Raw genomic sequence first — 25,471 nt, 5'->3', positions numbered from 1 at the left:
ATTTACTTCTGCTCCACAAAAAGGGACATTTACCACTGCAGGGAAAAGTGTCCTGATTTTTCCTCTGGACCAGACTATCAGGGCCCTGGAGCCAACTGCCAAGAGAAAGCAATGCCTCCTCCTGCATGGTCTCTCCTGTTGGCTTGGTGATCGTGTGAGCAAGGACTCCAGGTCTGCTGGGCAGCTGACTCTGCTCCGACACAGCAGGTACCACATCTGGCTCCAGCAGCATCCCTGCTTGGGTGGCAGGGGCAGCTGCAGGACAGCATTTGGATGCAGCACACGCCAACACCCGAGCCTGCTCAGGTGACAGGGGAATGTGATTTAGCGAGCTGAGAATTTTCCTGCTTATCTCACTGGTGTGAAACATAATGAGATAAAATATAACAATGTTATTGAAGTGCACCTTAATGTGCTGTATCCATTGGGAAATGCTTGCACCTGGCCTTCTTTCATAGCTTTGGGGAGGACGGGAGCTGCTGAAGGCTTTGAGCCAAGTCATCTGGTACAACCAGGGGGCTGCTGCGCCTGAAGCAAGCTGTTCATTCTGCCAAGCCTCTTTCACTGCCTTGTCCAAATGACTGGCAGGCTTTTTAAAATCCAGGCACTGGTTCGTCTAGATTCTCGTACTTCATCTTTCTAGAAAAAAATATCAGTGTGGAGGGAGGGATTTTACTTTTTCCGTTTCTCTTGCAAAATGGAACTGCTGTTTCATCAGCCAACCTTGCTATGGAAAATACTGCCAGTCCATCCACTTCACTCCTAGAGAGCTCTCCAAAACCCAGAATGCGCTTTCTTAATTTAGGACGGATGCCTGGTAAGCAAGATAACTCGTGGGACAGATAAAGGTCCCTTTCCAGTGCCATTCCTTGGCTCTGAGCCCACTTCAGTGACACCAGCCTCAATTTTTAGCATGGAGATAAGGAGCCGGCACAGGGGGCGAAGAGCTTCCATAACCGTCCTTTATCCGTCAGGATGGGGCTGACGTCTAACCTTAAGAAAATAAATATTGTTAAGGACCCTGAAGGGACAGTGTCCTTGTAACTGAAGGCACATGAGATTTCTGAGCTTGATTTTATACATCAGAAAGAAAAATGTCATCTAACATTAGAAATAAGGAAGGAAGGTGTGAAGGTTTAACACCAGGAAAGGTCAGGCCCTCAGCCACCATCTCGCTCCTCTTCATCAGCCATTAAATATGTCCCCAAAGCACCAAGAAATCACCAGAAATAAACAAACAAAGTGAACAGAAGAAGTGCAAAGAAAAATAAATGTGTATTTCATCTCATGAAGGTTAAATCTCTGGTATTTTTACTGAATGCAATTTTCCATTCTGATGCTTTCAGGCTTAAATTAATGATTGTGGTTATTCAATTTTCCTCCATTTCCCTTCCAATTGCAACCATCGCTGTTGTTTTTAATATCACACATATACAGTTTTGCAGCTGCCACAGTCATTCATGTGAAGGTACACACTGTATCACGCTCAACGCTTCGGTGTAAAAGTCTGGGCTACGTCGCTCTTCCGCGGTGCTAATGTAAAACCATCTGTGACTGTGTCGTTCAGCTTCTAGCTATTCCCTTAGAAAACTACAGGTCATTCCCTTGGCATCTGTCCCTATAAAATGTACATTGCACAAAGTCATGATTGAAATGTACAGAGGAAGTTACACATTCACCAAAAAAAAAAAAAAAAAAAAATAAAGTCCCATTGCTATTTTACAAGAGAAAGTGTGTACCATTCAATACATACAAAATGTTTTAAAATTGTACGTAAGTACCAAAGGCATTATGAGAGATTCTTTGGAGATGAAACGAAAGTGCAAAAAAGCCAAGGCAACAGAGCAAATTAAAGGAAGCAAAGCAGCAGCTGTCTTTGCTTTCTAAAGGACAACCAAACTTTCATGCTCCGCTGAGCCCCAGATTTTTACGAGTGGGAGGCGAGGGCGTGCAGCACCTGCACTGGCGCCAAGAGAGAACGGCCCGTCCCAGAGTGAAATTCACCTCTTAGCTCACCGGCAGGGCAAATGCATGAACCAGTTTTAGCCTAGTTAAGGCCAAATAAGCCAGATCCCGTTATAAACCGTGATAGCTTCATGGTATAGCAGGGAAATGGCAACATAAGCGATGGATGTACCCTTTGCTTAGAAACACATTTGGGAATGAAGTGGCTCTTACAATTGATAACTTCAGATCTAGAGATGAATTTCAGGCCAATGCAAAAATCTGCTTACTATTTTTTCAATGTCATCCAGTAGCATTTAACTGGAAAATTTAGATCTTTGTGCCTTTGCTTGATTTAGATTAAACACTGAAGGATAAGTTCTACCCAATATAGATCTTATATTGGTGAAAATATGGGCAAAATTAAATCCTAGAGGACGATTCATTTGATGAGATTGGTGAAATCTCTGTATAGGGGCAATCAGAGTTTGGAGGTGGACCAGCTTGGAATATCGGCTTTATTGATTATAACTTTGTCATTTCTTTCATAACTCTAAGATCAAAATGGGCTTTTGATGACTATTTATCTCACTTTTCTTCAATGACTCTTAACTAGGGGCTTTTTAAATACAGAGGCAAAGGTAAGAGCAGGACAGACAGGGCAGCAGGATCTCTGCCCGGGCAGCAGCCCGTACTGAAGGGGATGCAGTGCCGGGTTTGGGGGAGACCGTGGCACTGCCCATCAGCCAGCACCACTTTACCTGTCCCAGTGAGCAGAGCCTTTGCCCTCGGCTCTCCGATGGCATAGGACAACTGTTTGGCCACACATCCTAGGAATGGGTTGAACTTGGAATTGGCACCGGCCGCTATATTCTTTTGTTAGTTCGTTTTAAAGAAAGCCAAACAATATGTCATTTAAAGCAACCGCATCACTCTGCTCCATGGCCAGCACTGCCTTCAGAAGTGGGATTTCTCCTTGGGATGGCAGTTACACATCAATCCCCTTTGCAAATCTTCCTTTTTGATAGAAGTATGTTATCAAAATAGTCTTTTGTTTTGGTTTTACCCACTCTCCCACCTTCAAGAAAGAACTTCCCCCCCCCGCCTCGTGCATCTCAGATGCAGCTTTTTTCTGCTTTAAAGCGCATGTGTGCATGCATCTGTATACACATGCACATACAGCAATATGTATATGCATGTATGCATACAGCATGCACACGCACTTACAGCCAAAGTTGTGTTGTCCTTTTATCTTGCAGGTTATGACAAAGATAAACCGTGAACTTCATTCAATCTGTACAGAATTTACAGCTCAGATGAATAGCAATGAAGATTATATAGAAATACAGTAATTTTTAAGGATTTCTGGGCTCTGTGTGTTTGTTTTGTTCAGGTATTTTTTAAGTAACATTGCAGAAGCAATCATCTCACTTATTTTAGCTTACTGGTAAAATCTGTTTGAAGTAGCATTTGAATGCAGTGGATTTCTTAACAAAACAAGATCTTTGTTTTCCTCTTTTCCCAATTATGTTGAGTCACTTCACAAACGAGGCAGGTAACACTTTGTTCGGTGTCTGTTCAACACATGTACACTTATTACATGTAGTGATACCTATCAGCATTTGGCATGTAATGTGCAATCTGTGTGCAGTATATGTGGATAGTGTGCCAAGGTGACACTAAGCAAGATAAATTTCATAAATACAATGTCTATACTGGAGAAACAAGAATATAGTTTTAGTGTGTGGAGCATTGCTGTATAAGAACAGTGGCACCCACCTATACGAATTACTGATAAAAGAATAAAACATTTATAAGAATAATTTATTGAATCTCCTAAAGCATTTGATATACCACGCAGCGACTGCAACTAGGTTTAAAATCTGCCCTTGATTTAAAATCATAGAATCACAGAATTGTTTGGGTTGGAAGGGATGTTAAAGCCCATCTAATTCCAACCCCCTGCCATGGGCAGGGACACCCTCCGTTAGCCCAGGTTGCCCAAAGCCCCATCCACCCTGGCCTTGAACACTGCCAGGGATCCAGGGGCAGCCACAGCTTCTCTGGGCAACCTGTTCAGTGCCTCACCACCCTCATAGTGAAGAATTTCCTCCCTCTTTCAATTTAAATAATAAAAAACCCCAGAACAAAATCTGTAATTTATCAGCTTTATCAGTTGCAGGTTCTCTACCCTGTGCATGATTTTTTTCAGAAAAAGTGAAGAAACTTCAAATTTTAGGGTTTGAGTTTGGGTGGTGGGGAAGAATAACCAACACAGAAGGGTCCCCATCCTGCCTGCTCACAGGAGCACGGGATATCTTCAGCTCCAGGGAAGATGTTGGACCAGCATGAATAAACAGGCAGGACAGAAAAGACCTGTCACCAGCTTCGATGACTTCTCCTCAGGTCATCAGCAAGGCTGAATACGGTGTCTACAGATATGCTAAAGGACTGAGCCCTCTATATCCACATCTGTAATAAATCCCTTTCACGAGCATCACTGCATATGTGAAATACTGGGTCATGGACACTGTTGGTCAGGTTTAAGGATTTACCATGAAATGCTGCTTCTACTTTTAACGGGAGGTGCCTATGGCATGCTAAAATAAGGAGGCATTTTCTTGTCTTGGCTTGCAAGGCTTATGCCAACCTTTTCTTGTGTGCAGTGGGAAGGAAAGAGCATCTCCCCAGGTCCACAGTCATCAGTGTCAAATGAAGCTGAAATTCCAGAGGAAGCTTCACCGGCAGTGTGACATTCAACCTTGGTTTTGGGCCAGAACCATCCAAACTGGAGAGTTTGGCATGACCTCTACCCGAAACCATTAACCCTGCCCTAAAATGATAAGCGTAGCTGCAGGTGAAATCTAGCCTGAGCTTGGCACTGGGTTTTGGAAAGCTTTGTGGTTGCGGTTAGCTCAAGTTTCTCAGGACTAGGCAAACGGCGGCTGCTTGAACAATTCATCTGCAGCTGTATTTACAGGAATTAGGAGAGGGTAAGATGCTTCCAGGTTCACTGGCAGCTTTGGAAATAGCACAGCTTGGACTAGCTGCTTTCCATTTCTCCCCATTATCAAGCTGGATCCTGGCAGGCAAAGCCGCATGCATGGATTGCTGAAGGGGACTGGGGTCTCAGAAGCAGCTCTTGCTTTAGGGAGCAAAAGCATTAAGGGTGTTAAGAGTCTGTAAGCTCTTCTCTGAGACATTCAGCTTGACAAGAAAACCAGAACTGAACCCTCATCCCTGTCTCACCACACTCAGCTAAAGCCAAGGGGACAAACCCTTACAGGGTGCTGTACAGAGGGGCAAAACAGACTCCATCCCTGTGCCGAAAGGCTCCAGCAGAACAAACCAGGGATGTGTTGAGGCCACAATGGCTCAATGAGGAAGCAAATAAATTGCCAATAAAAAGCAAAACTGCCACGCTAACAAAAACATGAAGGATCCTTGGTGCATCTAGTGCTGCCAGGTCAGAAGCAAGTCTCAGAGCAGAGATCTGGCATTAAATCTTCAGTTGTATAGAGTCTGGAGAAGGAAGGTGAGGATACGGGACCAATGTCAAACTAGATTATGGCAGCAGTGCTAAGAGATATGAGAGTCTGCAAACACCAGCAAGGTTGGCAAACCCTGGGTGCCTCATGACAGTCTGGTATTACAGCGGGGAGAACTGTGGCAAAACATTTAGGGAGATAGGAAGGTAGCTCGGTGCCCCTCTGTAAGGAGAGTAAGAGATGCTTCCACAAGGAATGGATATGGCACAGCTGCAGGGTCCCCGAGACCCCATGGGCTGTAGACAAGGGTGGATGAAATTTCCAAAGAGGGGTTTCCAAAGTTTGGGAGCCACATTCCCCCCCTGCCCCTCGGGCTGGGCTGCAGGCACAAATGCACAAATGCACATGTACACCAGAGTTGGATGCAGGCGAAAGAACCCTATGGGAATTAAAAGAGACATATGGCAAGTCCCAAACATGTGCGTTCACACGGCATCTCCTAAGTAAAGACCAGGCCTCCCTCCTTGGCACTGCCTGCCTTGTTCTGCCTGCTCCTCCAAACCCTCAGAAAGGGGTATCCAGGATGCTCTTCTTCAGAGGCATCTGGATGGAAAGGAGGTTGTTATACACAGCCAACACAATTCGTACTTTTTCCTCCCCCTGTACACGTTTCAAGGAACCACAGGTACAAACGTGGGGCTTTACCCCTTAGTTACAAGCAGTAGAAGTGGAGTTTGTGCATGCTGTATCAGAGGGAAGGGGCAACGATCAGTCGCAGCATGAAAGACACTTGGTATATCAGTGTTACCTACAGAAGCACCGCAGCATCCTACGTGATGGGTCACTGGGAGGACGGTCTCTCCCAAAAATGATGCTTTTGGCAAGGTTACCTCATCAGGTACTACAGCAATCTGGGAGTGCAGATACAGCTGGAGCATATTGCTGTCTACTCATCTCAGGCTGCATGCAGTAGCAGGCAAAATTGAGAGTACAGTCACGTGAGATAGTCTGGAAAGCACATTCATATGTTAAAAAGGACCCGGCTGCTCCTCCTGCAGCAGCCGCTCCTTGCTGCTACCTAAATTATAAGTGTGATTAATACTGTATCAAAAGGTGTGTAATCCCTCTCCCTCTAGACACTAATATAAGGCAAGCAGTATTGTGTCACTGGGGCATCAGACACTAAGATATACTAAAGAAGATTCCTATGCATTATTATTATCCTTATTATTAAAAAAAACCCCAACTATTGTTATTGTTAAAAACCCAACAACCCACACCCTTGCTCTAAGCCGATTTTGCTCTGTGACGCAGAAAAGTCAGGGTGTTTGTGTGCTAAAAGCAAGAGTTTGCTTCTACCCTGCTGAGCAGCAGTGACCCGCACGGGGCTCGGAGGGGGCTCCTGCCCTCACCCCTGTGCCACGGCCCTCCGCATCGCAGCCTCCATGTTACTTGCAGGTGAAGGAGCTTTTGTATCTGATTTCCTTGTTTCTGGTTCATGAAAAGGAAGCTGATGAAAACAGAAGATGCTGACCCATGATGGAGAGCGGGTTGAGAGAGGATGTGGGCGTGCGGGCGTGGGTTGGAGGACCACAGGCGTGCTGGGAAGGGGTGGAGGCTCAGGGCTCGCTCAACCTGACGGTTCACACGAGCGTGGATGGAGAAACAGAAATCCTTAGCTGCTCCTGGGCTTTTTAACATTCCCAATAATATACTCACTGTTAAGGGTCTTTATATGGGATAATTCTTGGGGAAATTCCTTAGGAATTTCAGTTTCTCTATTAATCCTTACATTTTGTTTTTAGCAATAATGTTGCTGTGACTGTAGTGGTCTGAGGACATAAGGGAAATGAGGTTTGCAGTAGCTCCCTCTTGAGAAAAATATGAGTAAATGTGGTTTTCTTTTCTCTTGGGTAACTTAGGAAGGGGAGCATATGTATCGGAGGTGATGCTCTGGCTTCTCAGGTAGATTATACAAACTTGTTCTAAAAATTCACATAATTTAAAATCTTAAAAATCAATTAAAATGTAAAAATATACCTATTTATCTGTAAATAGCAATGATCCTGCAGAATTTATTTGGATCTATTAAGCAGCATTTGAAAGAAAATACAGTTTTAGAAAATCTGATCTATCACATAGTCTGTCTAAAGAAATATAATGGCTTTCTGAGCTGGACAAGAGGTTTGTTTTCAGTGAGTTCCTTGACATTTTTGTTTTAAAAATTATTATAAGAAAATGAGTCAACAAGGAAATTCACATACAAAATCTGCACTTGAGTAACATTAAAGTCCCTTCCCAAATATTGGGAATTTCGACTTATGGCTAGTGATCTGTTCCTATGTCTTGGGGTCACATTATGGAAGGCCACCTGCACAGAGATTGCAAGATCTCCAGCCACGTCTCCTGTTCAGAGACATGAACTCCTCAGGCAACTTGAACTCACGCTTGGACCTGAAGCACCCAAAAACTGACTGTGGCTTCAGGTCCCAGTCTTAGGGATTGCTCCATCCCGCAGGTGGGGCCATTTGCAGTATTTCTCTCCAGACCTAGATCCAGATTCTGAAAAAAAAAAAAGAAAAAGAAAAAAAAAAAGAAAAAAAAAGAAAAAAAAGAAAAAAGGCATAAAGTTTCTTGGAGACCAGAGCCTGGGACCACGGCCATGGCTTCATATTCGGCACAGATGCACCTTGAAACCAGGCTCTGTGCACAGAACCATACGTAGGCACAGGCACCTCCGGAGCAGTTCAGGATGGCCTGCTGGAAATTTGACTTTCACATCCTCTTCAGCTCTCCTTGGTCTCCTCTGTCCACACTTGGCATTGTCTAAAACTTGTTTCTGTCCTCCAAAAAATACAGAACCAGACTTGGGAGGAAAAGGGGAGCAAAGACCAGCTCGAGAGAGGCTCAGCAGAGGGACAAAGTTTGCCTGTCCATCGTTTTAAAGGTCTTTATCATTGAGACTGCCTTATTAGCAAAACAAAATAAATTTATTTTCTTTTAATCTAGTGGTTAAGACTTCTTGTGTGAGATTACCACCAGGAGTGTGTGATACAGGCATAGAGGAATTAAGGGATTGAAAGCAAAGACTTTGCAGAGAGTATTGGACTGTGATTTAGGACAGGAATGAAATTATTGATACTGATAAGCAACAAGCAGGCTCTGTTATCAATTATGTAGGCATAAGTCATTTCATGGAAATAAGGAGCATTTGAAGATAATTCTGGTGCAAGTTAACCCAAAAATCCAGGCCTTTTTGCCTGGATGAATGAGAAGTGATGATTTATGGCATGGCTGTGGATGGAAGCATGTGCCAGAATTTCTTTGAAATGATGCCACAGATAAAGGTGGAATATTTTTTACACCTTCCAAAAAAAAATTCTATGTGAAATTTGTGGCAGCAAGATACAATCTGTGCTGCATATATATAAAACCAATTTTCTGTAATCAGTGATTGTGGGACAAATCCAACACCTTTTAATGCTACAAGTCAGAAGATCTTTACAAATTCTAATGCAGTAACCTGAAGATGGAAAACACAGCTCTTCCTATGCAGTCCCTAAAGGAGGTAAAAGACTGCAGATTTCAACCTGTGGAAAACTCAAGAGGACACAGTGGAACTGCATCTCCTTGAGACACACTGGCAGTATCTGTTTTCATGGGTGTAACATCATCTGGACAGGAGAAAGGGATTTTGCAATAAGAACTAGGAAATGGACATTGAAAATAGAACTAATAGGGCTTCAAAATTAAGACATGACGAAAGTTACATCCTGCAAAAAATTGTGCCTTGAAGTCCTGTTGACTTTGCTTCCTATATTAAAGACCAGTCATGTACCTATGCTGCAATAGGACCACATGACATCATCCTCATCCGGAGTTCCTGCCTTTGCATCACACCCTTCTGTGCCAAATTTCCAGCAGGCCTTGAAAAGCAATTGCAAACAAATAAGATAATAAATCCTTGTTATCTCTGACTTGGACAAAATTTGCAGCGAACAGCTGGCTGGAGCAGTGTCAGGTTTTGCCTCACCCACTGCAATTTCCATTCTTGTAGTCACTGGAAAACACATGCCAAGTCTGATTTGGGACCTGCTGACATTTCTTTCTCTACCCAAAGGCATCTCATTTTGCAACATGCCAGGGGCAAGTCTGCACAATTTGCAGCCATTTTGCACTCAAAGATTTCTCTGAATCAGAGTCAAGGGCGTCACTGGGTTCACTTTCCACAAAGAAATCTGGAGCCAAAAGGAGTTTGGGAGCACAAGCAGAGAGGGAAAATTGTGGGAGGTAATAAAAAAAATTGATCAAATGGGAAAGAAAGGAATCAGCGTGGCTGGAAGCTTACATTCCCTTTAAGAAAAATGTTTTCCTCTCCTGAATGGTGAAAAATGGCAGGAAAAATTGTGCAGAGCCTTTCCTCACTCCTCAATCCCATGTGAAGACCTCGTGTTGGTCCTGAGCACTAGCAAAAGGATGGTTTTATTTCCTGTCTGCAAGCTCTCAGACTGCACCCACATCTTCCCTAAGGCCAAAATAGTCCTGGGTCTCTCCTGCTTGCTGCCTCTGGTCAAGCAAACAGGAGGAGAGAAAAAGGCCGTGATTCTCCCATCACCCCAAGCAAGTCAATGTTCAACCTCTTGAAGGCCACACAGAAATGAAGTTGTCACCTAAATATCCTTAACAGGCTCTTGATACAAGATGGGGAAAATGTGGAGAGACAGGGTTTGAAATCACAGACAGCCCCAGCAGAAAACACGTACAGGATTTGGGCTGTAGATGCATGGGAGGGTTCAGAGGCACAACGCCAGCCATGGTGTCCCAACTCTGGAGATGGATCCCAAACACACTTTTCATGATCCACCCCCTTGCAAAAAAAAAAAAAAAATCAAACAACCTATCCATGTAAAGGATCACTTTGTGACTTCATTTTGGTCCCAAAAGAAACTTTGAGCATCACTTTTCCCCTTGCTTTCCCCCAGCTTGAATGCGCTGCTGAGGTTCCCGGTAATGACACAAAGATCCTTCCAAGAGAAAGTACTTTAACAACAACGAAATGGGTCAGACTTGGATTGGCACAACTTGCGGGCAAGCACAGGTAAGAGGCTTCTGAAAGACCATGAAGAAAAGAATCACCTCTTAACTCCGCTTGAGGGATCCAAAAAAACCCGAAGGATGTCCTGGGAACATGGGTGTGAGATTCTTGGCAGGGTAGAAGAAGAAAGGGAAGATTTTCACAGGGCATAGTGTGTGCAAAAGTGTTCAGGCACAATGCAAACTGTAAGAAAAGTGCCCACTCTGACCAACAGGGCTGCAAAAGGACGGAGCTCAGCACTTAACTCGCAGCAACACGGGGACCACAGCATGTTGCATATGCACCCTCTCCCTTTGGCCTGGTGTGGCTGTGACTCCACAACAGCACTGTTGGCCACGAGAACGGCTTCACACCATGACAGCCCTCCGGAGGGGTTGCTTTGGTTTGCCTTTGCTTCCAAAGCATCTCCAGGCCCGTTGTCAACAGAAGGAGAGATAATTAAATATAATACATGGTTTAAAACATAAAATTTCAGCCCTACAGTCTCTTGTCCTCCTCTGTCTCATTTCTCTGCCCTCTGGGTTGTTTCTCTTCTTGCACTCAAGCTCATATTTCTCGGTTTTTCAATTCCCTAACATGGGATAATTTCCAAACCATTCTGGTTCAGAGCAGTATCCTAACCTGTCCCACTCTGAGGCCATGTCTTCTGTTCATGCAAATACTCCAGCCACCATCCCTTTCCCCCAGGGGCCTACGCAACATTTCCATGTATTATATTGGAATTATGCCACCTTCCTGACAGTTCATGAGGAACCAGAGTAACAACCCCCCGTAATTACATGTGACCTGAAATCTAAGCCAGAGACAGACATGTGTTCATTCTGTGACTCCAGAACACCTAATGGTGTAATCACCGGTGCCATGGTGTGGCAATGCCGACGTAACACTTGTCAGTCACCAATTACTGTGACCTCCAAAAGCCCTGGCCAGGTGATTTATTCCTGCCCTGCACTTCTCAAGATTCCCAAGAAATGCAAATTACCTACCCTGCACCATGAAATAATTTCACCTAATGATCTTAGAAAGAGAGTATGAAAGAAATCTGGACTTCACAGCTCCAGTTTGCTCACCACCGTGACCTCTTCCATAAATGCAGGCTCGGACCTGCTCATTCCACCCCCCCCAGAGTAAGCTGCAAGAAAGTATCCTCCAGCTAAGGATGTCCTAGATGGAGGAAAACCTTAGCTGTCAATCTCCTTGAGAAGTTCAACGCGTGGACAGCTGGAGCGGGCAGCTGCCAACACTTGGACGTGGCTCGGCGGCTGCGAGAAGGCTTCACTGCCTGGGGGCTGACCAGCCCATGTCACTGAAGGGTCCCTCACCTGTGGCCGACCTGGGAGGAGGACCGCAGGGCGTGCAGAGGTCAGAATCAGTGTCTGATTCCCCTTCTGCAATGTAGGGTCTGATTTTGGCCACGGCTGCATAGCAACCGTTGTTAAGGATGTCCAAATTCTCTTTGGACTGGGAGATGCTAAAGCCACTGAAAGAGCGCTCCAGTTCCTCATGGTCTACCGAGGGGATGGAGATGGACGTGTCGCTGTCTCTCATGGCACTCTCGTGGTGTTTGGTTGTAATGTCTTCGTTCCTCAGGTACTCTGCACTCGCCCTGTGCCCACCGCTGTACGCTGACAAGGAACGCTCGTGGGAGGGTGGAGGTGGGATGCGGACCAGCGAGCCGGGGTCTCCGACGGGCGAGGAGCCATGGCTTTGCCGCTGGTAGACCTGCTGCTGGCATGACGTCGAGGGCGGGCATGTGTTGGTCGGGGCTGGCGGGGCAGAGAAGTTCTTCTGACCCATGGAGCTGGTGGACCTGATGATCTTGATGATGCAGCCGTTCTTGTCAATGTGTTCCCTGCTGTCTTCGGGGCTGTGGTAGGGAGGTGCTGGGTCTGGTTCTTTGGACCCAAAATAAGCCTCCGTCTCTGTTGGTGGGATGCCCATCCGCTGCATGTAAATGTTCACCAGGAAGTCCAGCTTCTTTTCCATTGACTGAACCTGCGGAACACCACAGTTACAGTGCTACACACTGCACGCAGGCTGAAGCAAATTAACATCCCGAGTACAAGCAACTTCCAACCCACCTAGGCATAAGTGTGGGCCTTGACTTCATAGGTGACCTCTGCCTACACTGACCTACACCAAACTGAAACTTTTAGTAAATATTTAATTGTCCTATTCGGGAAAAAAACCCCTTAATTTTCCACCTTTTTATGGGGTTTTCCTTAAGCTCCTGTAATCTTTTTGACATGCATCCAATTCCAGGAAAGCTGGAGAACACTCACATCCTTCCAGTGGCTTTCAGCTCCTTACTGCATTTGGCACTTGCCTGGGCGCAGATGGCCATGGGGATTTCTGAGCCTTATCTTCTAGGAAGATTTTCATCTTCAGTGAGGCCAGCAGCTACAGCAGCCAGGCTCATGGGCTCATTTGAAACATGTCTAGTATGGTGGCAAAGAAACCAATGTGCAGTTTTCAAAAATAATGTAGACTTTAGGTAGACTCACCAAAAAAGAAAGTGTGTATGTCACACACTCCAAAGTGCATGTTTTGAAAGTACTTCCAAGCTCTTACTTTTTTTTCTAAATGGTAATGACCCCCTGGGGAAAAACAAGGCAATAAAAAACCAACACAATGCATGCAACACGCTCTGATAAGAACTCCCTCCTGACCCAATATACCTGTTTTTCAACTTTTCCAAGCCTGCCCATCATGCTAGGGTCTTCAGGCAGCTCTCCCTCCGCTGGCCCTTTGGTTCGATCCTTGTCGGTCATGGAGGATCCTCTCCCAACGATCTGGTCAACTCTACCAGGATCAGAAAATTCCCCCGCCCCCGGAAAAGGACCTGGAGTCAGTTGGAGGCAGCAGGCGAGGAGGGCTCTGCTTGTCGCGCCTCTGTGGGACAAAGCAACAGCCTCTCTCCCAACTAACACTCCCAATTACTCACAGACACGCAGTGGCACTGACGTGTTAATTCAGATGCAAAATTCAGAGCAGTATTAGCAGAGTTTGAAATTATCCATTTCTGTTTATACAGATAAAACCTGGCACATTATGCACAGTAAATTTACCCACTGCAAAGAATTTCTTTAACTGGCTTTCTTCCAAGTCAATTAACTTCTTATTTGTACTGAGAAATCATTATTTTGGGGGAAGATCAAGTTTTCTGTTTAGCATATGTCAATGGGATTTTTTTCAGTCTTTGCAGCAGTTTCCTCTCCTCTCCTCAATGCAAATGTAAGTGTGTAATTTTCACGTCCGTGAAAATGAGCCACTTGTCCTAAGATCCAGACAAACAGGTGTAGTGCTGACTGTTTTAGTGGAATTACATCAAGGCTGAATTTGGTCATAACTCACCAAAGATTCCCAAATTGTCTTCATCTCAATGCTACTGCAATTCACACCTGTATCATTAGATGTTTTCTATTAGCAGGGCTCCAAACCAGTAACAGCAGAGGACACTCCTGCCAAATCAGCAGCTAAAGCTACTGGGCACGTTGTTTGGCAATAACTTCTTTACACACGTTACATTTGCAACTCCTCGTTCCCAGTACAGAAACACCGGGGTTGATATACAGTTCTGTAGGCAGAGGAAGAAGGAGGGCAGAGCCAGTGTGGAAGCTGGAAGTCAATTTTATTTGAGGCATCAAATATAAATTTTCTAGAAAGTAAACACCAGAGCTTCTTGATCCCTCAGAAGTCAGGGGAGCAACTCAGTTTTGGAATAGCTTCTTAATGGCAGCCTGGTTTATAACCTAATTCTGCGCCAGGCAAACTTTACTCTTGCATAATGCACCAAACGTAAGGGTGGCAGGGGAAAAGAAGGGTTAATTTATCTGACTGAAACCAAGTTGAGGTATCTTGAGCGGAAAACTCAAAATGCTTCTTACGCAGTTCTGCCGTGTGGGCCATGGGTCCATGCACCAGGAGGAGGAAAAGGAAGGAGCTGAACACAGACAGACAGGGGAAAATAAACAAACAAACAAAAACCAAGGAAAGGAATGAGATGTGAGGCTATTTCCAACACAAGAGCCATCTGTTTTCTTTATATTTGACAGGGACTTGTCATGTATGTATGTTGGCTGTTGACATTAAGGGACAGATATCAGTGAGTATGGACCAGCGTGGCTCCCTTGGCTTATATTAGAGCTACAGCAGTTTACAGCACCAGAAGATCTGGCTCAAAGAGATGAAGTGGATGAGCACATCACACCAAAGACAGAACATATAAGCCAACAATTATTTTAGAGTATAACTTTGATCCCAGAAGATACTTCATTTGGGCAGTGATGCGACAGAATACCGTTCTGTTTAAAAAGTCATGTTTGATCCTTTGCTTAGCAATATAAGCGCAGGAGTACAAGGAGCACCAAGTGCCATAATTACAAGTGTGAGGAATACGCATGCCTTATTTCTCTCTTGTAATGGGAGAAGCAAATTATTGACATGTACAGGAACTCCCCACAAGGGATGCAATTACTGACATAACATACAGCACAAGAAATCCTACGACAATGTTGTTACCATGTAAGCAAAGAGGTATTAAATTGGATACCTCGGGCTACCTCGGTTTGGAATCACAAGTCAAGGCGTAGTACAGCCACTGTACGAACTCCTCTCCTGTATGCACAAGCAAGTAGACTAGTAAAACAATGAACATGCGTTTAAAGAGGCCCAAAGTCTAAACGCTACTGAATATTGCGGAATGCCAAGAACAGTCAGGGTGTTCTGTCCTCGTGTCCCATCTAGCACGGCACTAACACTGAAACGTGTCCACTAATGGAAATGAGACGTCCTTCAACAGTTGCTGAGTAGAGCAGGGAGGCAGGACAGACTGTAACACAGAGAGGAAAACTGAACATTGGCATGCTACGGAGTATCATAATAGCAGAGATAGTCTTGTGCAACCTTATTTCTAATCTTGCAGAGTTCGAGGAAGGACTTCTCTCTTCCATGTCCTTAAGAGAAGTTATCCATTAAATGAACCTCCCATGACCCATGTGAAGCACAGGAGGCCAGCTGGCACTTCACAGATGGAGTGCTCACTAGTTTCATATAGAAAAGCACTGACTTCTTCCATCACCTTCAGGCTGGATATGCCTGTAGACCTGCTGTGATTTAAAAGGAGGACTGAAGCACTTCATAGAGCTCATTCATAAAGCAGAAGCCCTTGCCCATATACCATTGATACCAGAGCCCAGGAGAATTCCTACTTGACTAATTCCCTTTGTGTCTATACTTTAACATAGTCCTGACTCTGGAGGTGGCCATCTTCCACAGCTCTGAGAAACCAGAGCGCCAGAGCTCACATTGGAGGCAAGGTCTGCACCAAGGATGGTGTGATGGGCAGCTGTGGGCCACTGACTTCAGTGCAGAGAGGGGAGAAGGAGGTCAACCAAGTCCTTCTTCTTGATGGGAGAAACCAGGCTCGAGGTCTCCCACCTCTTTGCTTGCCATGGCAGAAGTTAGACCAGGAAAAAGTGCTCGTACTCTCAGCAAAGCGCAGAGATTTCATTTGTGCCTTGTGTGATACAAGAGAGGAATTTCCTCGTGAGCTCCCAACCCACCTGTGCCTAGCTCAGCACTGCAAAGAACAGAAGGTCCTTTTAGCCATTATAAAAGAGTTTGAGGTTTTGTCCGAACTAGGCAGCAAACCTCAAAAGATGAAGAAGAGAGAACATATTCTACCTTTACAAGCAGAGGGGGATAGTGTATGTGTCTACTGCATGACAAGGGACCGTGAATCTTCTGAGATGCCAAACCCCACGTCCACAGTACATCCTGCGGGGAGCCTTGTGCCTTCCCAACGCTTATCTTGGCTGTGTTGAATACACGTGTGGAGGGAAGAATTCAGCTGAGGCTTTGGAAGAATCAGCCCTGTATTTTCCCCTTCATGGCAGAAGAGGATTCAGAGATTTCTAACGATGCATGACAAACTGTGCCATCTGCTGTCCTTGATAGGCTCTGCTGGGTCTTAGTTTGGGAGGGACAGAGAAAGGGGGTTGCTCTTTAAAGTGAACTTTGATATCTTTCCTTCTTTCTAATGATACAAAAAAAATGTAAAGCCTTGCATCAGCCACAGTGCAGGTTTTCTCATGCTTCATTATGCTTCATGCTAACAGTGCATGCAAAGAGGTGTAATATGTCACCCTCGGGCCAGAAGCAGACATCAAAAGGTCAAACGGCTCAAATGAGATAAAAATGAAGTGTTTGGGAATATATATTAAATTATTTTCTTTTTTTTTCTTTATCTCTTTTAATTTTTTTTACACAATCCAGGCATTGAAGCCAAACCCCCTTCACCCATGTCACAGGACTGGCTACTTACCTCCTCATTTGGCAATAAAGTTTGCTCTAGATATATTTTGACCAATATCTGTTGTCTAAAAATTACAGCTGAGGTTGCACCTATTCTCTGTTAAATCAGTTGATCAAGGGGAATTTAATCCAAATTGTCTGTGTGTACGGCATGGAGCAAACACCTTCAGCCAAACCACAGCCGTGGATGTCCACTAGTACCCTCTGCCTTTGCTGGGAGCTACTTGCTGAACTGAGCCCTTGTCACTAGAGCACCACAATGCAGTCGATGAGGTCACGATAGCTCGTGGGACATCATTCGGTTTTGGGCAGTATTTGGCTAAAATATCGGTGTGCAGGCTAAAAAGGAAAGGCTGGTGCAGCCTTTCCATGGGGACCCCACAGCACGTGTCCCCACAGCATGGACCCACATGGTGCTGAGATGATGAAGACCATGGCAGCAGCAGAGCCTGACCCACAGTTTTTTGATTTGGGCTTGAGGCTGCTCAGAGCTCTGGTTCCCATCCATCCGGCACCTCGAGCACCACACAAGTCCCACTGGTGCCTGTGGGAGGATGCAGCTGCCGAAAATTAAGCACAGCATAAGCTTTTGAATGGGTGGGAGCAGAGATTTCAGCAGCCTTCTGTACTCTGTTGCTTTCTGGAACCTCTCAGCCACAGCTCAATAGCGAAGAAATGAGAAAATTCATTAAAAAAGGGAGCAATTATTTTAAAAAAAAGCTTAATGTCCCAGGAGCCTAGTGGGCATGTGCAAACAGATTTTTAATCTGACCATCAGTATTAGAAACCGTAAAAACCGGGGGGGGGAAGTCATTAAGATTAAGCTGAAATAGCAACAGACTTGGATTGAATAAAATAAATATCCCAGTGTGAGGTGATGGGGCTCCTCCCCTAGTATCCATTGATCACCTTTTCTGTGTGCGAGGCACAAGCCTTCACATGAAAATCTTGCCTCTAGTGAAGGCTTGTTGCACACCTAGTCTTATAGGTTTAATACAACAAAATATGTTTTAATATGTATTTTTATTTTAAAATTAAAATGTTTCTGCAGATAAGAGAGCTATTTAATTTTTAAAGACTAGTTTTGGGCCTCCTCATTTGGCGGGGAGGAGAAAGGGGAAAAATGCTTTTCTGAGAGCATCTTTTTTTCTAAGCATAAAGCTTGGGGCTTCTGGAAAATTCTCTTATTTTTTTTAATCTTTGAGCTAGCTGAGTGGGAAAAGGTAAGCTTTCAATATTCCTTTTACACACATTCCTCTAGTGAAGATTACTCAGAGCAGCTTAAATAAAAATCAAAGAGATTTGTCACGTATTAGCTCTTAGGGAGGGCGAGTATATTTAGAAAAGAAAATATTTGAGGCTAAGCTTGCTGCATTTAAAATGCTACTATTTGTGCATGGAAAATTACTTTCTGCAAATATTTATACCTGCCTTGGGCTCCAGTGGTCTCAATACAAGGTGAAAATAGAGCTCAGCTCATGGCCCTGCTGACCAGACCTCAGAATGCCCTCAAAATGGGAACTTCAGTGAGAATGTGTTCCTCGTGGCATCAGCTTCAGGTACAGTTTTACCTAAGGAGAGAACTTAATAAGGGCAATGAGAAAAATCTCGCTGCATGACTGAGGGCTGGGTTTGACTCCTGCTCTTCTTTTTGCTTGCAAAATCAGGATTTTTTTTAAATTTTTTTTAACATGAGTTCCATGGTTGTAATATTTTAACATGTTTTTTTCCCTCTGTGGTCGGCAGAGTTGCATCAGCAAGAAAAAGAGACCACTGTGTTCATTGGGTATGAAACACTTCATTCTTACTTTGCCCACTGAAATAAACTCATTTCATAGTACGAAGAGCTGCAGAGGCTCCTTCACTTGTGTGTGTAGTGTTTAATCTTTTAGAAAGTAGATTGTTTATATTGGCTTTGTGGGTAAATATTCCACCCTTTACATTTGAAGAAAGTCTTATAAAATACGAGATTTTTAAAAGATACATTTTTGCTTTCTAACACCTAGAAGAAGGCTGAAAATAGAAAATACGCTAGCTGAAGAAACTGATGGTTATTGAAGACCGTATGAATGTCCCTTCTTTTTTTCCCTTTGGCTTGCCTAGTGTGAAAGCTCATTACTGAAAGCAAATCAGAGCATATCCAGAGTAGCAAGCCCTTCTGAGTCATGATTTAGCAAGCTGCACTGCTAAGTGATAAATGCCGTCATATAACTGGCATGAAAGGGGTTTGACATTAAGCAAATGAAAAATCCAGAGAAAGCGTCATTTTGGTGAATCCTAACCTAGGCGAATATTGGGGAGATTCTTTGGAAGAATACATGGGTCCTTTGGTTGGATACTTCTTATGCCGGGGAGTTGAAGGGGGCGGGGGACCCACAATCATATCTATCCTGGCAAAGTAAATAAGAAAAAAGACACCAGCAAAATGCATAATGAAGCAACATGTAGAGAAAAGTTGGTCAGAAAAGTTGCAGAAAGAAACAACTGAAAAACAGAACGACAGAGAGAGAAAGAGAGAGAAGTTGAAAATATATTCCTCTGGAAACAGGAGGCTCTGTCCTACCACCTGGTTGTTGGTGAAAGTCAGAGTCTTACCCACCCCAGGGTAAGATTTGGAGATTTAGGTACCACTGAAACATCATTAGGAGATCCCCCCACCCCAGATATAATCGGCAACATGCTTTACCCTCTGGAATGTATTTGCATATGTGTAGCAATATCCCATTGAGGTGGTTGGATACGAAACAACATATATTCATTCTCCTTTCAGTTCCAGTGCTAGATAACACATCCTCAGCTAGTTCAGAAAAGCATGAGCCGTTGGAGTCGGTGAGATACGCTGTGGGATTGAATAACTCAATGAATGGGAGACATCCATGGTTGGCAGGGTGTCAGGATGAGACATGAGACAGTGTGAACACAACACTGAAAAGAGCACGTTACAGACACATCACAGTGACAGAGGCATTAATGATTAAAGAGGAAAGTGCATGTAAACACCCCAGAAATTTGCTTGAATGCAGCTTTAATTCACCAAAGCCCTGGCTATGGGAGGTCACAGCCAGCCCTGCCGAGCTGAGGTGGCAGGGAGAACTCAGCGCTTTGATTGCTGAAGGAAAGGGAAAGAAAAATACCTGTTCTCCTCTGAGCTGCCCTGTGACAACCTCCCTGGGCTCCACCGTATGGGTGCACTGTACTTCTAGCGCCAGCTGGTCATGGCCCAACGTTGGCCATGGCCACCCCAGACACACACCTTGTCTACGGGGTGCCCCTTCCAGTTGTACTGAGCAGGTGACCAGCCATGGGAGCTCTTGGTGCCCATCTGGCTATGATGATGTGCTTCAAAGAATGACCCCAAGGGGGTCTGCTGTTGTCGCCATCACTGATCTCCTGCTCGGTGGGGACAGTGAAACCAGTGAAGTTGCCTGATAGCCCTGGATCCCAAATCCAGGTACTTCACAGCAGCTCCTGGTCCTCCAGACTTCCCTGCAATGGGGAGGATGGCAGCCCTAGCCTAGTCCAGCCTCAGCAACTTCAGCCTTGCAGTCTCACGGGTACAGCTAAGAGGTGAATTCAGTTTGGTCTTTGAAAGCTGCAATTCCTTACCCCAACCACCCCAGAAGACATTCTTGGGGTTCATATTAGCTGTTTGCATATTCAAGTACATTTCTACGTGCATTTGCTGACTGTACCAGGCACCTAGATGGGTTTGAAATGAAAGCAAAACTTCTGAAAAGGCTTCTAGAGGAAGCTGGGCTACCACAGCCATCAAGGGAAATACTTTCATTCACCAAGCGTAAAAGTAAATGGTATATTATTTTGACTGGAGATAGCCCATGGACAAGCCCTGCCTCCATTCTGGGTGTCCTTTGAGCTCAGCAGAACTGAGCCTACTTCTGCTGAAATGACACAGCTGGGGGGTGTTGAGGATTTGGGGTCTCATTGTCAATGTGGGACATCAGGGCTAAGGGAGGAGTAATCAGACAAAAAGGTTCAGCTCACATCCTGTGTTCAGGGGACCAAATTAATCTGGGGTTTTTTGCAGGAGAAATAATTGAGTGATAGTAATGGAAAATAAAATTTTAAATGCCCTTCTCGGTTCAATTTGTCCCTTTTTCACATTTCTTCCCCTATTAAAACTAACTCATCTCCCCCTAAAATTTGAGCAGAGGCTGAAATGCAGCTTAGCTTAACCACACCTACATCAGTGGGCTCAGATGGGAAATCCCCATCTGCACGTATTTTTGGCAGACTGTGCCATACAAGGAGGGATTCCTCCTAAAACAGCTTAGCATCCCAACAGCTGGAGGAAGCCGCTGCCCATAGCAGCAGGGTCACAACCAGCATCCCAGATTTCATTTTGTATCACTCCCAGAAAGGTACCAAATTAGCCAGATTAGCCTTCAGACTGGGGCACCAAACCTTTGCTATCCTGCCAGGAGGAGCAGAGATAAGCACCTGTGTTACCTATGGGATATACCACAATGACAGAAACTCTTAAAGTAAAGCCTGGAGGAGGATGAGCTGTGTTTCGTGTGTGTATGTCCTGGGGTGGGCAGTAAGGCAGTTTTAGTGGCATAACACCCTTGTTTGCAGTCCCTGTCCTGCTCATCCCCGTGGATTCCAGCCACAAACACCGGTGTTTTCCTTGAGGTTTTCTCTTAGGAAGAAAAAGACTAAGTTGTAGCTGAAAAGGAAAGCGTCTCTCTCCTGGCAGTACCCCCACGATGAACAAAAAACAGTGAAAAAAATGAAGCAAAGGGATGGGTCGCTTGCCTGGCCTGAAGGTTTTTAATCCGGGAGAGCATGTCCAGGTGACCGGCTGAATACTGCTCGATGACATCCATCACGTCGTAGGGCCGAAGGCTCTCCTTAAACTTGCGCTTGGAGACGAGAAATCTCATAATGCTGCAGGAGATGGAAAGGAAAGGGAAAAAATAGTCTCTGGGCTGCAGCCCGACCTGCTTAATAGCAAATAAAAAACATTGCAGGGAGCTGCTTTGGAAGGAAAATGGAATAAATCCCAACCCTGTGGGGTTGGGAGAGGATGCAGCAATAGGAGAGGGGAAGGGGATTGCGGGGGCTCGTGGCTGAAGCCTTGTCTGCGACGGGGGGTCCCTGATGCCTCTTGGACTATCAGCTGTGCAAGTGTCCTCTCTGCACTGCTTTTGCAAATGCCAGCATTAAATCTCAAAGCTGGTGAGAATGATCATTTGGATGCATCCCTGCAGGGGATTTTCCTGTTTCTCCATTTATTCCTTCCCTCAGCAAAAATTGCCCTTTCTGGCAGAATTTTCTGTAAAGGAGGGCAGGCCACCCAGGGGAAAAACAGCCTGCAGCACAGACATTTCAGCATTTGCCACCTCTGCTTGGACTTTAAATTTCTTTTTTTTTTTTCTATTATTTATTTTTCTAGACCGCTTTGCCCTTCTTCCTCTCTTACCACACTGCCCTGATGCTGACTTTCAGTCCTGGCGTCAAATCTTCCGTCACAAACTCGCAGTTGCAGCTTTTGTTCTCATCGGGAATGTCTTCTCCAGGAAGGCTTGCTTCTGGATTTGGGAGAGGGAGGAATAAAGACAACGTGTTACTATTTCCTGTGCTGTTGCCACGCAAGGAAAGACGAGTCAGATCGCAAACAGCAACCCCGGGGGAAGCACCAGAGATGTCTTTGCTGAGCATCCAAATGAGAGCATTTCCCAGGATGTGTTAAGGTGACATCCAGCGATGCCAACTGCAGCTCTCATCCATCTCTAGATGCCTGACTCTTCCTCCTTTCCCCACCCCATATACATAAATATATGTGTTATCGTGGGCGTCAGCAGAGGTTTTCTTATCTCTTATTATACTCCAAGCTAAAGGACTGGAAGGGTAAGGAGACCTACGTAAGCAGCCTGGCTTGCAGCTCTGCCCTTCTTAGGTGGGGAGGGAGAGGATGTTGGGGTCGCACGGGGCTTTGAGGTCGCACCTGGTGCCCCAAACCCTCACCTTCTGAGTTTTGCCGCGACGCCGCTCCCTTGATGCGGAAAGCTTGCCGGGCTCGGCTGCGGTCTCCAAAGCTCCAGCTCTTGGGCACTTTGCTTGGGCTGTCCTCGATGCTCTGGTCAGCGCTGGGGGACCTCCGGATGCCCTGAGCCTGTGGAGAGCCTTTCCCTTTGGTGCCAGCACCGCGGGGACTGGAGAAGACACGATCTTTCAAACTGACCTTCTGACTGTTCAGAGAAACACGTTGAAACAAAGACAAAAAGGAGACAGCAGGAGGAGTCATTCTGGAAACCACGCAGTCCTTCCCCACCAGCCATTAGAAACCAAGAGCACTTCCAAGCAGCAATGAGATGTAGTTTTGCTGTTGGCTTTTTTTTTTTTAAATATGTATTTATTTTCTTTCCTTTTTTTTTTTTTTTTAAAGAAAGCATTGTAGAAATGTTTCCGCCATGAGTGAAATGAGAATGATTATTAAGAGAGAGAAAATAATGAGGACTTAAACAGAAGCCCCTCGTGGGATGCCAGGGCTGGCGGGACAGAATGACGTTAAACAATGAGGTTATGATTCCTTAAATCACTGATCGGCTCCGATCACGAGTGAGGAAGCTTTTCTTTCACAACTACCTTCCAAAAACCTATATCTAATAAGAAAATACCATTTAAAAAAGCCTTTATCTTGAACTTTTAACTTTCTTGGAAATCCTTCACTTCTGGTGCTCAGACTTGTCCTTTCCCTTTCTTCAGCTCCTCTATTTCCTCCCTTTTAAAACATGATCTGCCCCTTTTATATATTCCAAAGAGTTCCTCTTTTTTCAGCCATATATTTAAATACTTAAATATGAACACTTACATGTGCAACTCCTTTGTATCCTATAAAATTCAATCTCAAAGCTAGCTAACATCTATCTGCAGGTCTCTACGGGTATCATAAACTTGTAAAGCAAAATTTTACAACTTCAGAATATGGCATTTCACTGCTGTTTTTCTATTAGAATCTCATTTCTTTAAAACCTTGTAATTGCGGTTTGAAAGTAAAATGTCTCCAGAAACAGAGATGATCTCACTGAGAAATAGGCTGCTGACCCAGCTCTAATTATTTTCCAAATTCCAAAATTTGTAATTAAAAACTTTCACCCAAATGAAGATGATGAATTTTCACATGAAAATTGCAAAACAAAAAAGATTTTGTGAATCTTTATGATAGGGCAAACTTTTTAGAGACAGCATTGGGGAAGCCAAACTGCAAATAGTTTTGGATAATTTGATATTTCCTGAATAGTAAGTGATTATTAAAATATGATTATAGAGGTTAGACAACCAGTGCAAGGTACTTCCACAGGTAGCTAATATTTTATATATAAGCAAAGCAAAACTGAGTAAAACCACAGATGTAATTCCCAATACCCTGTACCACTGCAGTAGCAACTTATTTTTTTGCTGCAAATGCTCTGATTTAATTTGCGGGAAGAACATTGCAGGAATTTTCATTTCCACATCAGATTTCCAGGTCACCAACCAAAGACCTGGTTTTTTTCTGTCTCTCAGCAATGCCACCTTAAAACTCAGAGCCAAACAGTCCTCCTTTGCCTTCAAAACTGGCACGAGGTTCTTCAGACAGAACTTAGCTGCTAATATTTGAAGCAAAGCAAAATGCAGCTCCCTTTTCCCCAGCCATATCAGCTGTCCTGTGCTGACGGGAGCAGACATTCATTTTTGTCAGTAAAGGAAGAAGACGTGACTCAAAGACACACAGGGAGCAGATCTGTTGAGTAAGAAGGTGCTATTTTTACAAAGTCACTTTACATTGCGAGATGTTGAACGTTTACAGGGAGAGAAAGGTGCTTAGGCAGCATTTTCCAGAGTCTCACAGCGTGATCCCAGGGAGGCATCGCTGCCCTGATACAACGCCCGGGGAACGGGGAGAACATCTCCTGGGCTGCGGGGCAGGGTTATCTGTGGCCATTGGCTGGGCAACAATTTCACACTGAAAGATACACTTGAGAGAAAATAAAATTTGTTCGTAACCAAGTTAGAAAAGGCAGCATGAATCCAACTAATGATGCATTTTTAATTCAGATAAGTACTGGAGATTTGATGTCCAGTGTGCTGTTCACGTGCAGGGTCTGTCTGAAAGCTACGGGACCAACAGATATTCAGCGCAGCTGAAAATCAGATCAGAAGTACAAATCCACACAGGAATCTAGGAACAAGCATGTGCCTAAACACCTTTCTGGATGTAAGCCTTAGTCACTAATGCTACCAAAATCATCATACGTAATGAGCCAAATGTTTAAAAGCAATTGTCATTCCGTGTTTCTTGGATTAGAAACCAGATTGACATTTTATATTTGCCATTTGATCCTAAATAGGCCAATTGGATTTTTCTTTCTTATTTTAGTTGATTTTACAGAAGAATATTCCTGGAATCCACTGTACTAATACTTTGAACTACCTGGTCTTTTTTAAAACTAAGTTTTATAGAACTGAATCAGCAACACACCAATGTTCAGAATTCAAAGCAATCTCTTTGTGCCTCATCCTCTGCTGAGCTGCTCCCATCACCGATCTCAGCATAAAACCCGTTGCCTATCGCTGAGCAAAGTGGGGCCTTTTCTTTGGGGCCCCTTTTGCATTCCCACAATAA

General features: G+C 44.5%; 1 protein-coding gene across 2 annotated transcripts in view; it reads right to left on the bottom strand.

The window, feature by feature from the left end:
- Positions 1–1,256: 1,256 nt before the first annotated feature.
- KCNQ2 (potassium voltage-gated channel subfamily Q member 2) overlaps positions 1,257–25,471 on the bottom strand; it is a 77,468-nt gene continuing 53,253 nt past the window's right edge. For both annotated transcript variants that reach the window (XM_054845844.1, XM_054845845.1), the window contains 5 exons: positions 22,831–23,054; positions 22,286–22,394; positions 21,619–21,750; positions 13,206–13,329; positions 1,257–12,522 (listed from right to left, as the gene is read on the bottom strand). In XM_054845844.1, the coding sequence (XP_054701819.1) occupies positions 11,803–12,522; positions 13,206–13,329; positions 21,619–21,750; positions 22,286–22,394; positions 22,831–23,054 (1,309 nt within the window). In that variant the 3' untranslated portion in view covers positions 1,257–11,802. The remainder of the gene's footprint in view (positions 12,523–13,205; positions 13,330–21,618; positions 21,751–22,285; positions 22,395–22,830; positions 23,055–25,471) is intronic.

The sequence above is a fragment of the Grus americana genome, chromosome 17 (genome assembly GCF_028858705.1).
Source record: "Grus americana isolate bGruAme1 chromosome 17, bGruAme1.mat, whole genome shotgun sequence".
Classification (NCBI taxonomy): domain Eukaryota; kingdom Metazoa; phylum Chordata; class Aves; order Gruiformes; family Gruidae; genus Grus; species Grus americana.
Note: the sequence above shows the minus strand (reverse complement) of the source record. Positions and strands in the feature narration are given on the sequence as shown.